The sequence below is a fragment of the Rhizopus delemar genome, genomic scaffold (genome assembly GCF_000149305.1).
Source record: "Rhizopus delemar RA 99-880 supercont3.20 genomic scaffold, whole genome shotgun sequence".
Classification (NCBI taxonomy): Eukaryota; Fungi; Mucoromycota; class Mucoromycetes; order Mucorales; family Rhizopodaceae; genus Rhizopus; species Rhizopus delemar.
Window position 1 is genome coordinate 196,929 of NW_027137846.1, and position 18,867 is coordinate 215,795.

The 18,867-nt window shown below is 34.1% G+C and overlaps 10 protein-coding genes across 10 annotated transcripts; 8 read left to right on the top strand and 2 right to left on the bottom strand.

Annotated features, from left to right (window-relative positions):
* Positions 1-1,324: 1,324 nt before the first annotated feature.
* RO3G_16436 (uncharacterized protein) lies at positions 1,325-2,199 on the top strand (the record flags this gene model as incomplete). Its single annotated transcript, XM_067671020.1, has 6 exons — positions 1,325-1,362; positions 1,419-1,452; positions 1,509-1,560; positions 1,629-1,744; positions 1,799-2,026; positions 2,080-2,199. 6 exons carry the CDS (start codon positions 1,325-1,327, stop codon positions 2,197-2,199), a joined length of 588 nt encoding a protein of 195 aa, XP_067527121.1.
* A 1,660-nt stretch (positions 2,200-3,859) lies between these two features.
* On the top strand, positions 3,860-4,099 carry RO3G_16437 (uncharacterized protein; the record flags this gene model as incomplete). Its single annotated transcript, XM_067671021.1, has 1 exon — positions 3,860-4,099. One exon carries the CDS (start codon positions 3,860-3,862, stop codon positions 4,097-4,099), a length of 240 nt encoding a protein of 79 aa, XP_067527122.1.
* A 1,028-nt stretch (positions 4,100-5,127) lies between these two features.
* On the top strand, positions 5,128-6,672 carry RO3G_16438 (uncharacterized protein; the record flags this gene model as incomplete). The annotated part of the gene is made up of 3 exons (XM_067671022.1): positions 5,128-5,274; positions 5,418-5,714; positions 5,758-6,672. 3 exons carry the CDS (start codon positions 5,128-5,130, stop codon positions 6,670-6,672), a joined length of 1,359 nt encoding a protein of 452 aa, XP_067527123.1.
* A 519-nt stretch (positions 6,673-7,191) lies between these two features.
* Positions 7,192-9,081, bottom strand: RO3G_16439 (uncharacterized protein; the record flags this gene model as incomplete). The annotated part of the gene is made up of 6 exons (XM_067671023.1): positions 7,192-7,231; positions 7,315-7,765; positions 7,934-8,108; positions 8,154-8,210; positions 8,299-8,896; positions 9,038-9,081. 6 exons carry the CDS (start codon positions 9,079-9,081, stop codon positions 7,192-7,194), a joined length of 1,365 nt encoding a protein of 454 aa, XP_067527124.1.
* Positions 9,082-11,518: 2,437 nt separating this feature from the next.
* On the top strand, positions 11,519-12,659 carry RO3G_16440 (uncharacterized protein; the record flags this gene model as incomplete). Its single annotated transcript, XM_067671024.1, has 7 exons — positions 11,519-11,524; positions 11,607-11,681; positions 11,735-11,797; positions 11,848-11,962; positions 12,024-12,147; positions 12,203-12,284; positions 12,339-12,659. 7 exons carry the CDS (start codon positions 11,519-11,521, stop codon positions 12,657-12,659), a joined length of 786 nt encoding a protein of 261 aa, XP_067527125.1.
* A 444-nt stretch (positions 12,660-13,103) lies between these two features.
* RO3G_16441 (60S ribosomal protein uL15) lies at positions 13,104-13,465 on the top strand (the record flags this gene model as incomplete). Its single annotated transcript, XM_067671025.1, has 2 exons — positions 13,104-13,283; positions 13,340-13,465. The coding sequence occupies 2 exons, from the start codon at positions 13,104-13,106 to the stop codon at positions 13,463-13,465; spliced, it is 306 nt and encodes a 101-aa protein (XP_067527126.1).
* A 2,319-nt stretch (positions 13,466-15,784) lies between these two features.
* On the top strand, positions 15,785-16,531 carry RO3G_16442 (uncharacterized protein; the record flags this gene model as incomplete). The annotated part of the gene is made up of 2 exons (XM_067671026.1): positions 15,785-15,964; positions 16,145-16,531. The coding sequence occupies 2 exons, from the start codon at positions 15,785-15,787 to the stop codon at positions 16,529-16,531; spliced, it is 567 nt and encodes a 188-aa protein (XP_067527127.1).
* A 213-nt stretch (positions 16,532-16,744) lies between these two features.
* On the top strand, positions 16,745-17,119 carry RO3G_16443 (uncharacterized protein; the record flags this gene model as incomplete). Its single annotated transcript, XM_067671027.1, has 1 exon — positions 16,745-17,119. One exon carries the CDS (start codon positions 16,745-16,747, stop codon positions 17,117-17,119), a length of 375 nt encoding a protein of 124 aa, XP_067527128.1.
* A 404-nt stretch (positions 17,120-17,523) lies between these two features.
* On the bottom strand, positions 17,524-17,835 carry RO3G_16444 (histone H4; the record flags this gene model as incomplete). The annotated part of the gene is made up of 1 exon (XM_067671028.1): positions 17,524-17,835. The coding sequence occupies one exon, from the start codon at positions 17,833-17,835 to the stop codon at positions 17,524-17,526; it is 312 nt and encodes a 103-aa protein (XP_067527129.1).
* Positions 17,836-18,419: 584 nt separating this feature from the next.
* Positions 18,420-18,830, top strand: RO3G_16445 (histone H3; the record flags this gene model as incomplete). Its single annotated transcript, XM_067671029.1, has 1 exon — positions 18,420-18,830. One exon carries the CDS (start codon positions 18,420-18,422, stop codon positions 18,828-18,830), a length of 411 nt encoding a protein of 136 aa, XP_067527130.1.
* Between the last annotated feature and the right edge of the window lie 37 nt (positions 18,831-18,867).

Below are 18,867 nucleotides of genomic sequence, written 5' to 3' on the forward strand. Positions count from 1 at the left end.
AATAATAAATATTAGCTTTATTATTTAAAATATAAATTGAGTTATGATATGTCAGAGTACAGTATGAATAAGCACAGTGGAAGAAAGCAGAAATAATTGATTATTTTGAATAAAGTATTAGTACAGTTTTTCTTTTTATTTTTTTGAAGAAAAAGAACATAGATACTTGCAATAATTGAAAAGCAAGATGAGCTTTACAATTCTATGAAATGCGAAGAGTGAGAAAATCAGACATAATTCATTGCGCTATACTTGAATATTTGCCTAATTAAAATATCCAAGTGTTCCCCTAATGCTCCCAATAACCGAGGAGGAATAGCTTAAAAAAATACCAGACAGGGCAGCAAAAAGAGTGGACAGGACACTGTAGTGTGATGGTCATCTTAGTTTTGATTGGTAAATCTAAAAAATAGCATAATACATTAGCATGTTTGTTTAGAATGATGGATCAACCTTACTGTTGGTAACAGGCTACGGTGTCAATTTTGCTATGGGAATTCAAGTCTGTATAATTATTTAAACAGCGTTATTGATTTGAAGCACGAATAGGTTCACCACATAAAGATACTTTGGACCGAAAAATATTAGCTACCGACTTTTTTAAAAAGCTGTTTGTTATTAAGTAAAAGCGTTTCGTCTTTTAGACTTTTGAATTTCAATTCTATTCATTGGATTCAAATTGTGTAAAAAAAAATGCTATCCAAACTTTTGCTCTGAAAAAATGTTACCCAATTTGGTGAGGTCAAAAATTCTATTGGTCAAAAAAAAAATTCTATTGAAAAAATAATCATTCTATTGGCCAAAAAAAATTCTATTTTCATTTCTCCAAAATTCTATTTTCAAAAACAAACCACTGTATGCATATTTTTTTGCTTGCAATTGTTCAGTAAAAAGTAGAATAGCCAAAAAAAAAAAAAAAAAAAAAAAGGTGAAAATATAAAGCTGATGATGTTCATATTTTCTTTATTAAACCAAGATTTACAAACATTCGGATGGTAACTTCTTAAAAAGGCACAATAGAATCGTTAATGCGAGTACATTGTCCTAACCTACTTTAAAGCCTAATTTGAGCATATGTTACGAGTCTTGCGTGTTTAAGCCCGACGACTATCAACATGAAAAGTTTCAAAAGAGCTATAATTATCAAATCTATGGTAACACATGGGCTTAATGAAAAATAAGTGTTGAAAAGCAGAAACAATACAGCATCATATGAGGCTTTGCACAAGAGCCCAAAAAAAAGATATAAGCGCCAGCCTTTTTTCTTTATTTTGCTCGGTTTTTGTTTGAAGCGATTCTTTTTTGTTTCCATAAACTTTATAAAATGGGTAATTACAAATGTTGTTGTTGTGTTCCTGTTCGGTAAAGTATGAAGATATATTATGACAAAACCACAATGATACTAAATACATTCATAGGGCTGGTGTCTTGATTATTGCCTTATTGTCAGCAGTAATGTTCAGGTTCGGATTTCTTGAAATACAAGAACTAATCTTTGCGTTATTTAGGCTTTCTATGTTGCTGTAACCGTTGGGTTGTGTTTAATGATCCCTAAATTTGGTATGATCTTGAACAATAAGCAACATGTAGAGATTATTATTGCTAATTCATAATTTGATAATAAATAGATGAAGTTGGGGGCATATATATTACACCTGCTATGAGAGGTGTACATTATGCTTCGATCGCTGTTACTGTCATATTTGCTTTTTGCGCTCTATTTGGTATTATCGGAAGCATCACGGTAAGCTAGATCAAGTCTTTTTAATCTATTAAGCTAATAGCTCGGTATACACAGCAACATCGCAAAATGATTTCTGCATTCAAACTTGCTTACTGGACCTCGTCTCTGATTGCGCTCGTTATTTCAATAGCTGTTATTGTCGTACTTGCAGTTCAACGAACTGATATCATTAGCAGATGTGCTACCCTAAACGCAGATGAAACAATCGATTCTTGCTCGGTACACTATAGGAACCTCATGATTATTCTCTGCTGTTTGATTGTCGTTATCAACTTATTTCAGGTAAGTTGTAGAGAAAGCAACTTTATATCTAAATTTATTAATCTTTTTACAAGTTTTATTTTGCTGCAGCAATTAGTTCGTATGCGACACGACTACGTCGAACGAATATTCATGCAAAGCTTCGAAATTTGGAAGATTATCCTGAGCCACCAAGTAAAGCCGAATTCTTTTAAAGAAAAAAGAAAGCAGATTGATGTAAGAAAATATACACGGTCGATTATATTAGTACCAGCTGTTTTTTATAACGTATCATCTTTCTTTTTCTTTTATTTTTATACAACTTAAAGAGCTTATTGTGCAACTCTCTTTTTCTATTATCTTTGCTTGATTCAGCTCCCCTTAACCCCTTTTTGTTAATATTTTATATAAAATTATTGTCAACATAAAATGTGTAAAATTTCGATTTTGTACCTTGATCAGTTCCTAAAAAAAAAGGAGTTATATTAAAAGCTGTAATGCATATGGTCAAGTTACATCTACATTGTTCTTTCAACGGTTTGAAAGCCGATTGGATAAATTTCCATGGTGAAGTAAGAAGAGTCAAATGACAAGCGGCTTATGCAGTCTACGTTGATGTAAGTTGACAAGATGCGAGTTTCTGTAGCATGCCATCTCGATAGTGAGGTTTAGCATGTATTGAATCCATTATGTAATACTAAACAAAACATAGCGAAGCTTACTAATACCTTTGTTAATCTTTTGTTTGTTAAAAGTGAGCTACAGTGTAGTGATTTCTACAAATAACTCTGCCAAAGAGAACTGTGATTACGGTTGACTGTAAAAAGATGAGAAACCAAAAATGCTGCATACTATTGCAGAATAAATCACTAGAGAAAAGGATGGTTTCTGAATACTGAGTAAATGATTATAACCAGGCCCACACTTTACATATTTGTATGACTTGTACACATAATCAAAAAGCATCGATTGAGTTTACATTTTGCTTTACTTGATTTACAGTTTGCATAAAAAGCATGGAATATCATAAAGCTCAATTTAAAGTTGGCCCTTATTTCAACAGAATTTTTTTTTAAAAATTTATTTCTTACTCTTTACATACACTAATCTCCTTGTAAGCATTATTTGTATATTTATCAACTATTTTTCCATTTTGTAAGAGTAATGTGATGTACAAAATGGAATGAATCATTTTTAAAAAATATGCTCGACTTATGCAATAAAAAAAAGATACATGTTCTAAAGGAGGTGATGATGTAAAAGAAAAGCAAGGGATAGCAAGTGTTGCCCCGGATTTCTTTTTCACTCCTTCTTAATTTCATTCGAGTCTAGTACAACTATTGCTTCTTTTTTTCTTTTTTTTCTCGAAAAAAAAAAAAAAAAAAAAAAAAAAAAAAAAAAAAAAAAAAAAAAAAAAAAAAAAAAAAAAAAAACGAGAAAATGGAAAAAAGATGGTAAATATGAATGCAATGACAAAAAAAATTATATTCTTTAACAGCTATCCCTCTTCTTACTATTTCATTTAATTTTCCCACCAACTACAAGTCTAATCACATTGTGTACTCTGTACCACCTCCTACTTTTTTTTGGCACCTGCATAAATAAGAGTATAAAAAAAGTAATAAAAAACAATAAAAATTCTATATTTTTCAAGCATAGCAAGACTTTTCTTTTCTTATTTTTATTTCATATTGAATAATATAAAACACGAGGAATACTATCGAAATGCTCAGCGAGAATGATTACAGTTACAATACTCAAGATAGCAATCAGCACCACTTTTACCCTCATCTCAAATCTATTAATAAAGAGCATTATTTAATGACATATATTAACCAAGAAGAGAAAGAATATTATGCCAATTTTGATCATGAAATGACTGAAGCTATTACAGATGCAAACTATCAAGATCAACTATGTGGTAATGAGGATGAGGAAGGTTATGATTATCAAAATGATCCTTTACTTGAGCTCATTATGGGTGTACAAAGCTATTTAATAGAACAAGCAAACATATATGATGGCAAGATGATAGACTCGCCACTTTACAACCTTCAATATAAAATGCATGCTTATATGAGACAAAGAGCTTCTGAACTCGGTATCGATTTCTAAATGTCTCCAAACACAAAGCACATTGCCTTATTTAATACTACTTTATTACATATATATTTGCTACTTTTCTTTTTGTAAATGATAATCAATTCCAAATAAATAATATAAACAGACACCCTATTGATTTATGGCTGTTATAAAATGAAGAGTGAGAAGCATTATTTTTGTAAATAAGATGTGGTCTAACGAGTAGATGGCCTCTTGATCTCGTTTACGCTTCAAAAAAAAAAAGGGGGGGTTATAAGTTTAGGAAACATTATTTTTAGTATTAAAATTCGTATCTGCTTACTTCTAAGCAGTTGATTCAATAAATGATACTTAATACAAATGAAACATTCAAGATATTAAGTTTGATTTGGTTTTATCTAAAGCAAATGTACGGATTGAAATAAGTCAGTCATAAAACCTATTGGGGGTTTGTTAAAGATAATATAAGGCTTCACTCTTTCTTTTTCTCTCAAGAATTCCTTAGTGACGTTAATGCATATGAAACAAACAAACATTGAATCATTGCTTGCCACCATCCAGTGACTTTCTGATGAACTTTAGCAAACAAAAACAAAGGTCAAATCAACGGAGTATTACTGCTAATTATATTCAATCATACTCCCTCCATTAGCTACTGCCTCCAAATGACCTGCTTCTAGGCCAAAGACTATTGAATTGATCATCTCAAAACCCTCACTGGTGTTCATTCAATTTGTTCCCTTCTTGTTCTTTTCATTTCTTTTTTTACGCATGATCCTAAAGAAGTTCTAGTATCTTCTGTTTTTCTTTTTTATCTTATTCGAGCGGTATATCCTAGAATTATCGTACATTTACTGTGATTATTCGGTAAATAATAATTGTTAGTTATAGGAATGATCTGAAGCCTTAAATAAAAAGTTTAATGTTTTTCCCGAGAATGGACCAATCATCAGTATTTGTGCAACACACCGTGACTTATCCGTGTTATCTTTTTTATTTTATTTTTTTATAATTCATATTTCTTTTTAAAGTGTATCAAACAATAATAAAAATAAAAAAAGATGATTGATGAAAGTGAAATAGAACGCATTTATTCACAACAACTTCATGAAGAATTAATAAATCAAACAAGAATAACAGCAAACCAATTAATAAAAGCATATCCACACGCGTTTGGATTAGAAAATTTAATATCAAAGAGTCAATATGTAACACACCAGTCAATAAATGATACGATAGCTCAATTGATCAGGGATACTTGTCTTGCTTATATTGAAAACAATATACAATTTAATCATGCTCAGGTTAGGAAAAGTAAAAGAAGGACTTTATTGATTTTTTGATTGAATAGGATTGGATCTTGGTTTGGAGACAGCAACTATCATTTAAATCATTAGCAGAAACTTGTGGTCAAGAGCAACTGATTGCTTCCATCTCACATCATCGAGCTCGCAAAGCGATCCGTCAGATATTCATGGAAGGGCTTGATCAATACATGCAGTGGTTTCCCTGGTCTTGGTTTTCAAATATGCAATTTATTGGAGCAGGTGGATTTTCTGCTGTTTATTCTGTTACCATGGCTCCTGCTTATGATGTTCAACCTGTTCGTATGTCACTGAAGATTGTGGATGATAAAATATTAAATGAGGTGAGTATTTGAGGATTCATAAGCGGATGACTAATTTACATAGATCTCTATACAATCAAAAGCATTTTTACCTCTACTGTTTCAAGGGCTGACAGTATGCAAAAGCACTGGAGATTTGATGATGGTTATGAAATTCAGTAACGATGGCAACCTAGAGGATCATATGGAGCAGCTTCCATTAGGTGATCTCGATCTCAAAACGATCACAGGCACCCTTTTACGATTAGCAGTAAACTTGGCCGATTTACATAAAGTGGGCATGTGCCATCGTAATGTCCATCCAAGAAATATTGTTTGCACAGATTCAGATTATTTCTTGGTCGATTATAGATTTGCAACACCCGCAAAAGAATCTTCCTCTGTCACGACACTCACAAAGGCTGTTTATGGTCGATTGCCTTATGTGGCACCCGAAGTTCGACAGGGGATCTATACCGAAAAATCAGATATTTATAGCTTGGGAATCATTATCTGGCAATTGGTGAGTAAAGTGATCTTTCCATCTCCGGATGTCTTGTTGGACAGCAAGGGTCAATCGGCTGAAGATCATGTATATCGCATTGAACCTGTTCCTGGTGTACCAGACTGGTATCAAAAGCTGTATGTTGCCTGTCTGGAACCCAATCCAGATAATAGACCGAGTGCATCTGACATCTGTCATGCACTTCAACCAATCCATAATGCACTTGGATTCTCAGTTCCACTGGATCGTCGTGTGACAGGATATATCGTGGCACGAAGGGCAGAAGTAGCAGATCATCTTCGCACGTTTAGTAAACTTAAAGGAGCAGTTTCTGATTCAACTACACGATTATATACCCTCTCCAGTTTACCTTCCACTCAACCTCTTGTCTTATTACCATTTGAAAATCAATCTTTTCATGTTGTATGGAATACAATTGATTATTCTCTTGATACCTTTTCTGCATTTATTGATACAACATCTTCTCCTTTATAAAAAATAAATTCTATATTCTTTGTCAGGTCACAAAATAAAAGAGAAAAAGGAGTGGAGGGTAACTATATTAAATAGAATAGGAAAGGATATACACAATAGATAAAGGATATACATTAATTATTTTCCCAAAAGGATTTCATCTTTTCAAGTTTTTTGCTTGATTCAGAATCTAAATCATCCAAACCCCATAAAATATCTTTTACTCTTTGTGATGCTTCACCTCTTTCTAATATAACTGGATCTTCATCATCTTTTTCTTCAATAAATTTATTAATTTTTCGCATATCTTTTCTGACTTCATGTACTGTCTTTGCGATTGATCGAAGTCGACTATTTAATTCTTGTACTTGTCGTTTGTTGACATACATTAATTCTTTTAATTCTTCTAGTGAATCAGTTGCTGTACTTGTTTCCATTGTCAGTGTTCTTAATGAAGGTAACGGGTTCTCATAAGAATAAGTTGGATCGTTCAATGTTGCCTTCACACCAGCCAAGACACCCTCAAGCTCTTTAATAGTTTCAGATGACATCCAACTTGTCTCCTTTCGAAGTGCACCGTCTAAACTACGCAGATAGCTTGTCTGCCTTTCTCTATCGCGCGACTTGCGATCAATCAAGTTGATGACGGATTGGATGACATACTCAAAGGGAGGAGCAAAAGTCATGTGACCCTGAAGTGTTTCATCTAAAGATAGCGTCTTGGATAAACGTTTATGAACCGTTTTGGTTTCCCAAACAGCTGTATTCAAGTCTTCTAGTTGCTTCTTTAGCACATCAAATGGGTCATCATCTTCTGGGTCATTAATAGAAGACCATGAAGAAGAAAAAGAGGATCGTCTGCTTCGGAGGCCTGTGGAAGCAGACCACTGGAGAGGTGACATCAGTGGACTTGTCAAATCATTAGTCAAAGGACGTCTATCGACAGCCATAGAAGCCAACTTCGATTCTGTTGCTATCGTAGCTGATACTGCTGTTTCATCATTGGTAGCAGACTGCAGTTCAGCTGCTAATGAAGAACCCAAAGGAACTTCGTTTAAATAGCCTTTACCAAGAAGTTCATCTTCTAAGCTTTGACCACTAAAGAAAGGATCATCTTTGTATAAAGAAGTTTCAGTCATCTCTTTGTGATTTATATTAAACAAAAAAAAAGGAGAAAAAAAAAAAAAAGGAAAAAAGAGAAAAAAAAAAAATAGTAATTTTTATATATCGCCAATAGAAATGATTTATTTCTTTGTTGACATTCACCAAGTCTGTCTTTTACTCATTGTTGCATTCTCTAAGCGATAAGATCGTAGTTCGTTTGTATAATCATGCATTCTTTTCCCCCAATCTTTTAATCTTACAACCATAGCTGTTATATTATCTTCACTGTGTAAATGGTCTGCTGTATCTACCACTTTCTGAGCTGATCTATTTGGTTCATTGTTTTGCTTGACCTAAAGAAAAGATGAGTACAAATATATATAAAAAAAGGACTTTACTATATCAATCACTTCTTGATCCGATAATACTGATGTAATTCCATCTGTTATTAATACCTAATAATATATTAATTTCACTTAGTATATTTCTATTTTTATTTACCATGAATGCCGCTGGGTTATGTTTTCTCACTTTATATCTTACAATATCAGGCTCAGCAGATACCCCATATTTTTTTAATTTTGCATCACCAAATGCTCTACTTGTAGCCAATAAACCCATAATACGTTCATCTCCCCATGAATCTGTTGTTACAAATCCTGCATACTTTCTCAATCGATCAATCTCTACTGGGTTACCAGGGTGATGGTCTCCTGTGGTCAGTGGGACAACTTCGCCTGTATTCGCATCACACAATAATATCCTTGTATCTCCTACATGACCAATAACAATATCATAATCATCACTTTCCCAAAACGCTTTCTTGTCTCTTGGTTCAATAATAGCCACACTCCCTGTAGAGCCTTCGTTATCTTCATGAGAATCATCAAATCCACCACGAAGTCGCTTTAGACACCGGGTATCGGATTCTAAGAAGGCTAATGTCAACCGTTGTTCAATTGTCAAGTCGGTCGTATCGACGCCTTCTCTAGGCCTTCCTTCGCTATCTACCAAGTCTTTAAAGACGGCTGGAATAGGAAATCGACGAAAATAACCTCGATAAGAGCGCAAGAAAGATAATACGTTGGCAAAGTCGTCAAGTTTAACTGATTCAATCCGTTCATGTAATCTATTGGCTAGCCTAACCGTGTTAAACATTATTCACTCTCTCTCTCTCTTAATAATCATATTAGTGTCTCAATTACCATTCTGATACAACAGTTCCTCCATGTCTAATCAACATTCTTGTTAATCCTTTTTTTTTTTTATCTTTTGTTTTTACCCATCAAAAATACCAAAATAAGCTCTGTTGGCATCTTTATTCATCTCTAATACTTGCTTACTGTTTTGTAATTCTATTGTGACAGCACTATAATAGTCTTCATTGGATGATCTTGTTCCTCTCGAAGTACAAATACCAATCAATTTACTTGGGCGATTCAAATTTATTCTTAATAGGCTATCTAATACGTATTGAACATCAAAACAACTTGGCTTTATTTATTTTTATTTACCACCTAATCCTTTAGTTAAGTAATAATCTTTATACAAAAGTTGTTGAGTCGTAGAAATGGACCTGTGAATTATCTGATTGGGTAATCTCATGTCAGTCTGTGTGTTTGCGTTTGAAGAAAATGGAAAACTTTTTCCCCTCATTTTTTTTCCCACACTGGATAATTACGTGCCTGTATTGTTTAGCTTTCTCCGCTTAAACTTGGCGAAAAGTATTGATAAACTCTATTCAAAAAAGCATAATTGAAACAGCGTTACACCAAATGTTCAATCTGCTATAAAAAGATTAGGACATTACGTGCCTTAAGTGGGAGCAAGAAAGCGATAAGTTGACTTGAATATATCAATGGTTCTGGTGAGGTAAATTGACTGTAGAGATTGATACTTGGTAATGAATATTGTTTAATATATGCAATGCTTGAAACAAATAAAAATTTGAATTATCTTGTAAACAGACAACACTATCACATGGACGCTTTCAAAAAAGAAATACTTCAATAATTATACATGTTAATAATTTAGTATTGGCATACAAGTGTGTTTTTAGTAAAGCTTGTTTATATCTTTTACATCTTGGTTGGAAATTCAATAGGATCTTTCCCCTCCTTCTTGTTCTTATTATAGAGATGTTGCATGTCAAGCATAAAAAACGTGGTATGTATGATATCATACAGCAATGCTTTAATGTTATTTACAGAAGCTCTTTCTGATGAATTTGATAAGAGAAGAATAGTCTTTTTCATAGTTTTATCTTTTGTTGTTTGCCAACATGGGCAGTTTTTCAATTTTTATCAACGATTAGTTTAATTATAAACGCTTTTCTTTAAACCTCTTTTTAATTTCATGATTAGGATCATAATCAGCTTCACAGAGATAATATCTCGTTCTTCATTTTTAAGTATTTTTTTATATATAAACACAAGCTTTGATTTGTTATGCATTATCAAACATATTGTACAACTTCTTGTTAATAATCTCTTCGTTTTCATTAAGATAGAAAGACAAAATTTTTTTTGGAAGACTGCAATGTAAAATCTGATGAAAGTGAAAATTATTTTGAGTCAATAAAACATCAAATGCGTCAAATTTGTGGAGATGTCCTTATTTGCAAATCAAAAGATAGTCATCCTGCCATTTAATGTGAGTACACTATATATGTCGCTTCTGATCTTTTCTATTACACTATTTGCTTCCTTCCTTTGACATACATATTTCATCATCAAGGTCTCAAAATCAATCGACCAACTGAAGGCAGTAGAAGACAATCATCAGTACTAGTCAAAGGTAGAATATTCCAATTAACATCTATTAAGCGGTCAGATAAAAGTCAATGTAACCAATAGTGATACTCAAGAAAATGGTTACTATTCAAACCGGATAGACTAGCAAGCAGGTGAGATGCCGGTTTCTTTTTTGATTTCCTTGACAAAATTGTACAACCTGGGGTGAATTGACTAATATAATGGCTGAAGCCGTGCAGTATGTACATAAGGTACCAAAGCTTCAACTGACCAGAATATCAAAAAATTAGGTACAAGACAATGAATTTATATGAAAATGTTAAGTAGAATATTGAATTCACTGTAAAAAAAAATAAAACATGATTTCAACTAGAACTTCTACTAATGCTTATCTTGACTCCTTTTTGTTCATTCTCCTAATCGATCATGATAGATTTCTTATATATAGAAATTATAGTATCGAAAACGGATAAAGACAATCTCAAGAGAGATCTGACAAGCCTCAGAGTTCTAAACATGAATGGGCCACAGCCAGCAAGGAAGGGATAGCCTTATGATGAGACCAAACAGCATTCTCGCCACAGACATATATTTCTAACAGGTTAAAAATAATAGCGATTTCTAGAGTATCTAAAGTAAGAATATCACCAAATGATTTATCTTTATCAGACATAGAAAGCAAAAAATAAATAAAATAAAAAAAGACGTTTGTTTTTTCTTTAAAAAGAGAAAGATTAAAAGTATAGCTTATTTGCCTTTAATTCTCAGTATAAGAAACAAATGTATTTTGAGTTGCAAAGAAAGTACGCCATTCCTTCTAGAAGACTTCCAAAGTTAGATTAGTTTAATAAAAATGATCCTATTTACTGTTATTTTCAATGTTTTCAAGATAAAATCTTGTAAACTGATAAAACCACTTATCAAACATGTCTTTATTAGCTTTATTTCAAAAAAATATGTTTATTTTTTTTATTTGTTGTAAATACTCTTATGCAGATTGGTGGAAAAAAATGTTAGTAAGCTGAATTCAAATAAATACAAAGGACTCTTTTAATTTTCTTTTTTTTTTCTTTTATATTAATTACTATGGATATTCAGTCTCTTTTTAGTGTAAAAGACAAGGTTGTTCTTGTCACTGGTGGATCTCGTGGTATTGGTGAAATGATTGCCACCGTATGTTTGTTTCTTACTTGTTTTACAATAACTGAATTAATTATATATCATAGGGGTTTGTTCAAGGCGGTGCTAAAGTTTATATTAGCAGTCGTTCATCAAAGGCGTGTGATGAGGTATGCATTGAAAAAGAGAAAGGATAAGTGAATGTTAAGGATCTCTTTAGGTAGCTGCCAAATTGAATGCTTTGGGGCCCGGAAAATGTATTGCTTTACCAGCCGATTTGCAAAAGTTGGAGGATGTCAAAAGGCTCGTTGCTGAAATAAGCAAGCGTGAGGACCGTAAGTTTCGCCGATTACAAATCTGAATATAATATTAAACTACCTGCCTATTTTTTAATAGATTTGGACGTGCTTGTCAATAATGCCGGTGCTACTTGGGGTGCACCTCTTGATGAATATCCTGATGCTGCTTTCCAAAAAGTAATGAATCTTAATGTCAATCGTATTTTTACATTAACTCAAGCGTAAGGACAGAAACAAAAGTAGAAGAACACATATATAATGACGTTATTACTCTAGCTGTCTTCCTCTTTTAAGAGCTAATGCTACCGCGGACTCTCCTTCTCGTGTGATTAATATCGGTTCCATCAATGGTATCTCGGTAAATTATTATAATATATTATTCTTCTCAGCTCTAATATCGCTATTAAAATAGCCACCAGCCCTTGAAACTTATGCATATTCATCTTCCAAAGCAGCTCTTCACCAATTAACTCGTCATTTGGCAGGTCAATTAGGTAGTGAACATATCCTGGTGAATGCTATTGCTCCTGGTTCCTTCCCTTCTAAAATGATGTCAGCCACACTTGAAAACTTTGGGGATATGATTATTGCTGGTATCCCTGTAGGCCGTGTGGGTGCACCAGAAGATATTGCTGGTACATGTATCTATCTCTCTTCACGTGCAGGCCAATATACAGTGGGTGCTATTATCACAGTTGATGGTGGAGCCCTTCAAAAGCGTGCTAAATTATAAAAATTGAAATAAAGTGTTTCATGTGTATTTTTATTATAAACATAAATGTCCGGTCCGGAAATTCTTTCTCATTCGTCTTTCATCCCCCCTCGGAGTAACTCACGCACAAAAGTAGACACTCCACTCCTGCACTGTCAGATTATATGTGTACAACTAAACCCTGAATCGTTTTTCCCCTTCTCTATTCAGTAAAGCATTTTAAGCCATGGTAAAAAATCAACATTGTGCCATCCATCCATCCATCCATCTCACAATGCAAATAGCCTACTAGACTTCACCACAACAGAAAGAAGCGTGGACACGTTTCCGCCGGTCACGGTCGTATTGGTAAGTGAGGAAAAAGGATTGAGATGAGGAAGCTAATCGACAACTTGAACAGGTAAGCACAGAAAGCACCCTGGTGGTCGTGGTCTTGCTGGTGGTCAACACCATCACCGTATCAACATGGATAAGTACCATCCTGGTTACTTTGGTAAGGTCGGTATGCGTCACTTCCACTTGAAGAAGAACCCTTACTGGCGTCCTGTTGTCAACCTTGACAAGATCTGGACTCTTGCCGGTGAAGGTGCTCGTGAACAATACAAGAACACTGAAAAGGTTCCTGTCATTGATGCTCTCCAAAACGTAAGTTCATGCTTTGACAATGAACGAAAATTCTAAATTTCTATGTATATATTTAGGGTTATGCCAAGGTCTTGGCCAAGGGTACCATTTCTCAACCTGTCATTGTCCGTACTCGTTTTGTATCCGCCCTTGCTGAAAAGAAGATCAAGGCTGCCGGTGGTGTTGTCGAACTCATTGCTTAAATTTTTATTATGTATAATAATAAAAACATAGCTACTCAAACTCAAACAAATTTTATGTATCTTGAAGGGAAGAAGACCATACAAAAAACATGTTTAGCTTTAGAATTGAACTTAAATAGTTTATCTTTCAATTGAGGGTTTATATGCTTTCTAACAGCACAAAAAAACTAGGAAAGAGGGTACAGAGGGAAAAAAAAATCTCGTCATTTACTTGACCTTACTAGAACATAATGGCATGCTTATTATTGATTTGTAGAAACCATTGTTGAACAGTCTAAAAGTGGTTACTGTGCAGAAGCTTTATCTCAAAGACAAAGTAGATTGGTTTTGTATGTAAACCCCACCAAGCATTCTACGCTTTCGGAATGAGATGAGATAGAAAAAAGAAGAAAGTCGACAATTGGTTGATGTCAGGCTAAGATTCGATTTAATCGTATTCCTTATCATATGCTTCAACAAACGTGGTCTAATACAACATTCAATACCCACCTACTGCCGCATCAGCTAAAGCATTCTCAATGTAATGCTTTTTTTATTTGTAATGTCCTGTTTTTTTTTGTATGAATGTCGATTTAGTTACATTTGCCTCATTTGAAATTAACAACCATCAACTTTCTACTAAAAACAATTGTTTTTGTGTTTTTGTTTTATGCTTTCACGGAATGCCATATAGTTGAAACATATAAATTGTATCGCTTTGGTGCATTAAAGACCTTATTTGTTGAATTTCATTAGTTAATATATATATATATATAGACTTGGAGTGTACAATTTTAGAAAAGCTTGTCGGTCATCATCAATACCTACTGCTACTCTATTATTAATACAGATTGATAGAATAGAGGCCATGGTTTGACTCTTTGACTTTAATTTTGCTCATTTCCCCCTTTTTTAAAATTAAACTTGCTTGCTATTTGTTCAGACGCAACTCATCTGCAAACTGAAATGTGCTTAAGCATTAAGGTTAGCTAATTGCATCAAGCAACTAAGGCAAATACTTTAAGCTACATTAAAAATATAGAAAAGGCATGTAACGTCTAAATATGAAACTTTTTACAAGAAAAGAAAAAAACTATGCACGTGATTTTTATTGTGTGCCCTAGCAACTAAAGTTTATGCAACCTTACACATTAGTTGCTATGATAATCGACGTCGGAGTTAATGATGTTGATCGGCTACAGCTAGTAACATATCATTATCATTCCGCAAATACACAATTATCATAATTCATTCTTGATGACTGATAGATATTGCTATTTCTTGTCATTGATTAATACATAATACGGTACCCATGATCACCAGTCTTGTTCAGTTTATAGTAAAAAGCTTAATCGAATAAGAAACAGTTGTAATTATCGACAATATCAACTTCAAAAGAAAAATTACAAACAAATGGTTGAATACCCATTAATCACCGAATATACAATTTTATTACTATGTCTAGAAGGGTTTTTTGCTTCTTTTACTCTTCTTTTTGATCCCTCTCGGATGAAACAATGTTGATAAGTCCTCATGAGCTTACTGCAGTCTTAAAATAATTTTTTTAATCGTATTGTACTACATGTAAAAGTCAATTCAATTATACCAATCGTATTTCAGTGCCAATCAAGATCAAGTTTGTTACTATAAGCCTATATTCAACGTGTTGGTGCAGGTGTTCCTGTTCATTTTGCTTCTGTCCTTGAACAAAACGCTGCCGAAATTCTTCGACTAGCTGGTAACGCTGTTCATGATAACAGCAAGCCTCGAATCATTTCCTACATATTTTATTAGCTATTCATAATGGTAGCGGATTTAAATGTTTGTTTAAAAACATTACTGTTGCTGAAGGTGATGCTCGTCCCAGCATTCTTGGCGCTTTGTTGTTAACTTTGAAGCCCATTGATAAGTTTTTTAAACATTTCAGAGCTTGGCTATACAACATGACAGTTAATAGTTTTTATATAATACACATATACCGACAATTTCTACCGCACAATTCTTTTTTAGCATACAATTTAACCTGCTAATTAAAACAATATCTTTTATATACACTCTTTCCGGAAAGTAAATTCGCCCAATAACGAGAACAAAATTCGGATTGCACGAAAAATAAATTCGCCCTGATGGAAAATCAATTCGCCTGACGGGAGAGCAAAATTCGTGTTGTATGAAATGTAAATTCGTCCTGGCTGACAAATCAGATGTCCTGCTGCCTAGAATATTTTGTAGGACAAGTCTTGACATCTTTGGATATATAAGAGCGCACCAAATGCTCGTCTTGGTTTTGTTTCTTTTTCACAATTGCACAAGAAATCACTGATTATGAACATTCAATTCATGTTTGAAAATGGGAAAGACTCTGTTGTCGACGAATATGGTCGACCTGAACCAATGGATTATATTGTTGATGAGGAGCAGTTTCGTCACGAAACGTTGAGCTCTCATACACAATACTTAGTTCAATTGGCTCTAAAGAGTGAGAAAGAGGTAGAGACAATGCAGGTGGAAAAAGAAGCGGTAAAACCTTGTAATGATGTTATTATGAGGGAAGCATCAGTGAAGCGAAATTATACACGCTACTGTGATCAGGACAAAGTGAGGTTCTTTAAATTGTTGTTTGAGAAGTGTCTGAGTGCGGCCACTGCTGCAAAACAACTTGGGGTTCACGTTCGTACAGCACAGAAATGAGCTAAACAGCACGGGACGGATCCTGACAGCATCTTTGAGAAACGGAGAAAGACTGGTCGTCCTCGTATTCTCCATGAGGACCACAAAAACGCTATCCTTGAGTGCATTGATAACAATCCTTCCGCCGTCCTAGACGAAGTAATGAAGAAGTTAAAGCAAATATTTTCAGAATTAAAAGTATCCAAAACTACCTTGTTCGATTTTGTAAAACAACATTGCAATTTGTCTCTCAAAAAAGCTCGGCTTCAACCCATAGACCGGAATAGCGAAGAAAAGATTCAAGAGTGCTTGGATTGGGTTCATAAATGGGAAAAAACAGACATGGATTTCACGAGAAACTGTGGCTTTCTTGACGAGGCTGCTTTCCATATTCATTTGAAACGTAGTATGGCATAGTCAAGGAAATGTACACCGGCAGTGGTCACTGTTCCCAAAACACGAGCGACAACAATGACTATTTTAGGCGCGATTTCTGCTGAAGGTCTAATCAAATGCAGCCTTAGACTTCCTCAGTTTCCATACAATAAAAAGAGAAAGCGGAGAGATGGTGTTGATTAAATAAGCAAAGGAACGGTTACAGGGCACTATATCAGCTTTCTAAAAGCTACAATGGATGAAATGGACCATTATCCGCACATGAAAGGTCATTATCTTGTGATGGATAATGCTCCTATCCATACATCAGATAATATCGCTAAATGCGTAGAATCTTGCGGTTACCGCTGCGCTTATTTGCCTCCATATTCTCCTGAGCTCAATCCAATCGAGCAATTCTGGTCAGTGGTCAAAAGCAAAGTGAAGCGCAATAAGTTTCTCGAGAAGGAAACGTTGATGACCCGGATCAGTGAAGCTTCTAGTAGCTTGAAATTAAGTGGTTTTAAAGGTTTTGTTAAATATTCTTATAAATGCTTTGACAAGTGTCGTAATGGACAAAGCACTCTGAAGAAGCTTTCTTTCTACGGAAATCAGGGTGCCTGTTTCTAAAAAAAAAAAAAAAAAAAAAAAAAAAAAAAAAAAAATTGTTCTCGTTATTGGGCGAATTTACTTTCCGGAGAGTGTAAAAATGGTTGAACCAATGTTGTATCAAAGCTCCATTGTATAAGGGTTGTCGAAATAAACTTTGTAGATGGTTCTAATTTAAATAGCTCGATTCAGAGTACAAACTTACATGCATAAACAATACATGTGAATCATTCCTTCTTTGCGATAATGTTGATACATTTAAATTGATTTTAATAAAATATTTCTTTTATTAAGTTTTTTGAATATAAAGGAAGTTGAAGCAAAAAAAAGCTATATACAAAATGCTAAACTTGTTTTTGCAAGTTTTAAAAACACTTGGGAATCAAAAAAGTTTTTTAAGGGATGCAAAAGATATTTTATAATATTTAACCACCGAAACCATAAAGGGTACGGCCTTGTCTCTTGAGAGCATAAACGACATCCAAAGAGGTAACAGTCTTTCTCTTGGCATGTTCAGTATAAGTAACAGCATCACGAATGACGTTTTCAAGGAAAACCTTCAAGACATTACGGGTTTCTTCATAGATGAGACCAGAGATACGCTTGACACCACCACGACGAGCGAGACGACGAATAGCAGGCTTAGTGATACCTTGAATGTTATCACGAAGAATCTTTCTGTGACGCTTAGCACCACCCTTTCCGAGACCTTTACCACCTTTTCCACGACCAGTCATTTTTAGTTGTATAAATTGAAAAAGAAAAAGAAAAGTGAAAACATGATTCCCTTTTTATATTTTGGGTCAAGTCACACAGCAATCATATTAAATTAGGACACCGTGTTTTTTTTTTTAAAAAAAAAAAACATTTAAAAATTTCACGGTTAGTAAAAAAATTGCGCGAAAGATTTTTTAAGAAAAAAAAAAAATGCAAAGAACATTTGTATTGATTTTTATAAACTGAATATATTCAATCATTTATTCTAAAAAAAACTTGTTTGTTAGCTAAAAAGTTACTGTCTTAAATAGCTCTACATGTTTAATTGTTGGAAGCAACAATTTCGAAGAGAAAAGTGGTTCGTTTCTTTTTTTTTGTTTTTTTTTTCTCCTTTTTTCGTTCATGAGCTATTATTTTTTTTAAAAAAAATCACAACGCGAAATTTTTTTAAAAAAAAAGATAGCAGATTCCGACCCATTTTGGAAAAAAGGTTTTGTTTTTTTTTATTAGTTCTTTTTAATGTCCGGTAGCGTCCCTATAAATAAAGAAGCATGTTCAAATTTTCTACTTTTCTTTTTCTTTTTTTCTATATCAAACATTAAATATGGCTCGTACTAAGCAAACTGCTCGTAAATCAACTGGTGGCAAAGCCCCTCGTAAGCAATTGGCTACTAAGGCTGCTCGTAAATCCGCTCCCTCTACCGGTGGTGTCAAGAAGCCTCACCGTTACAGACCCGGTACTGTCGCCCTTCGTGAAATCCGTCGTTACCAAAAGTCTACTGAACTCTTGATCCGTAAGCTTCCTTTCCAACGTCTCGTTCGTGAAATTGCCCAAGACTTCAAGACTGACTTGCGTTTCCAATCCTCTGCTATTGGTGCCCTTCAAGAAGCTTCTGAAGCTTACTTGGTCTCCCTCTTTGAAGACACCAACTTGGCTGCTATCCACGCCAAGCGTGTTACCATCCAACCTAAGGATATTCAATTAGCTCGTCGTCTTCGTGGTGAGCGTTCTTAAAATACCCTTTTACAAACAACAACAGCAACAGCAGCAG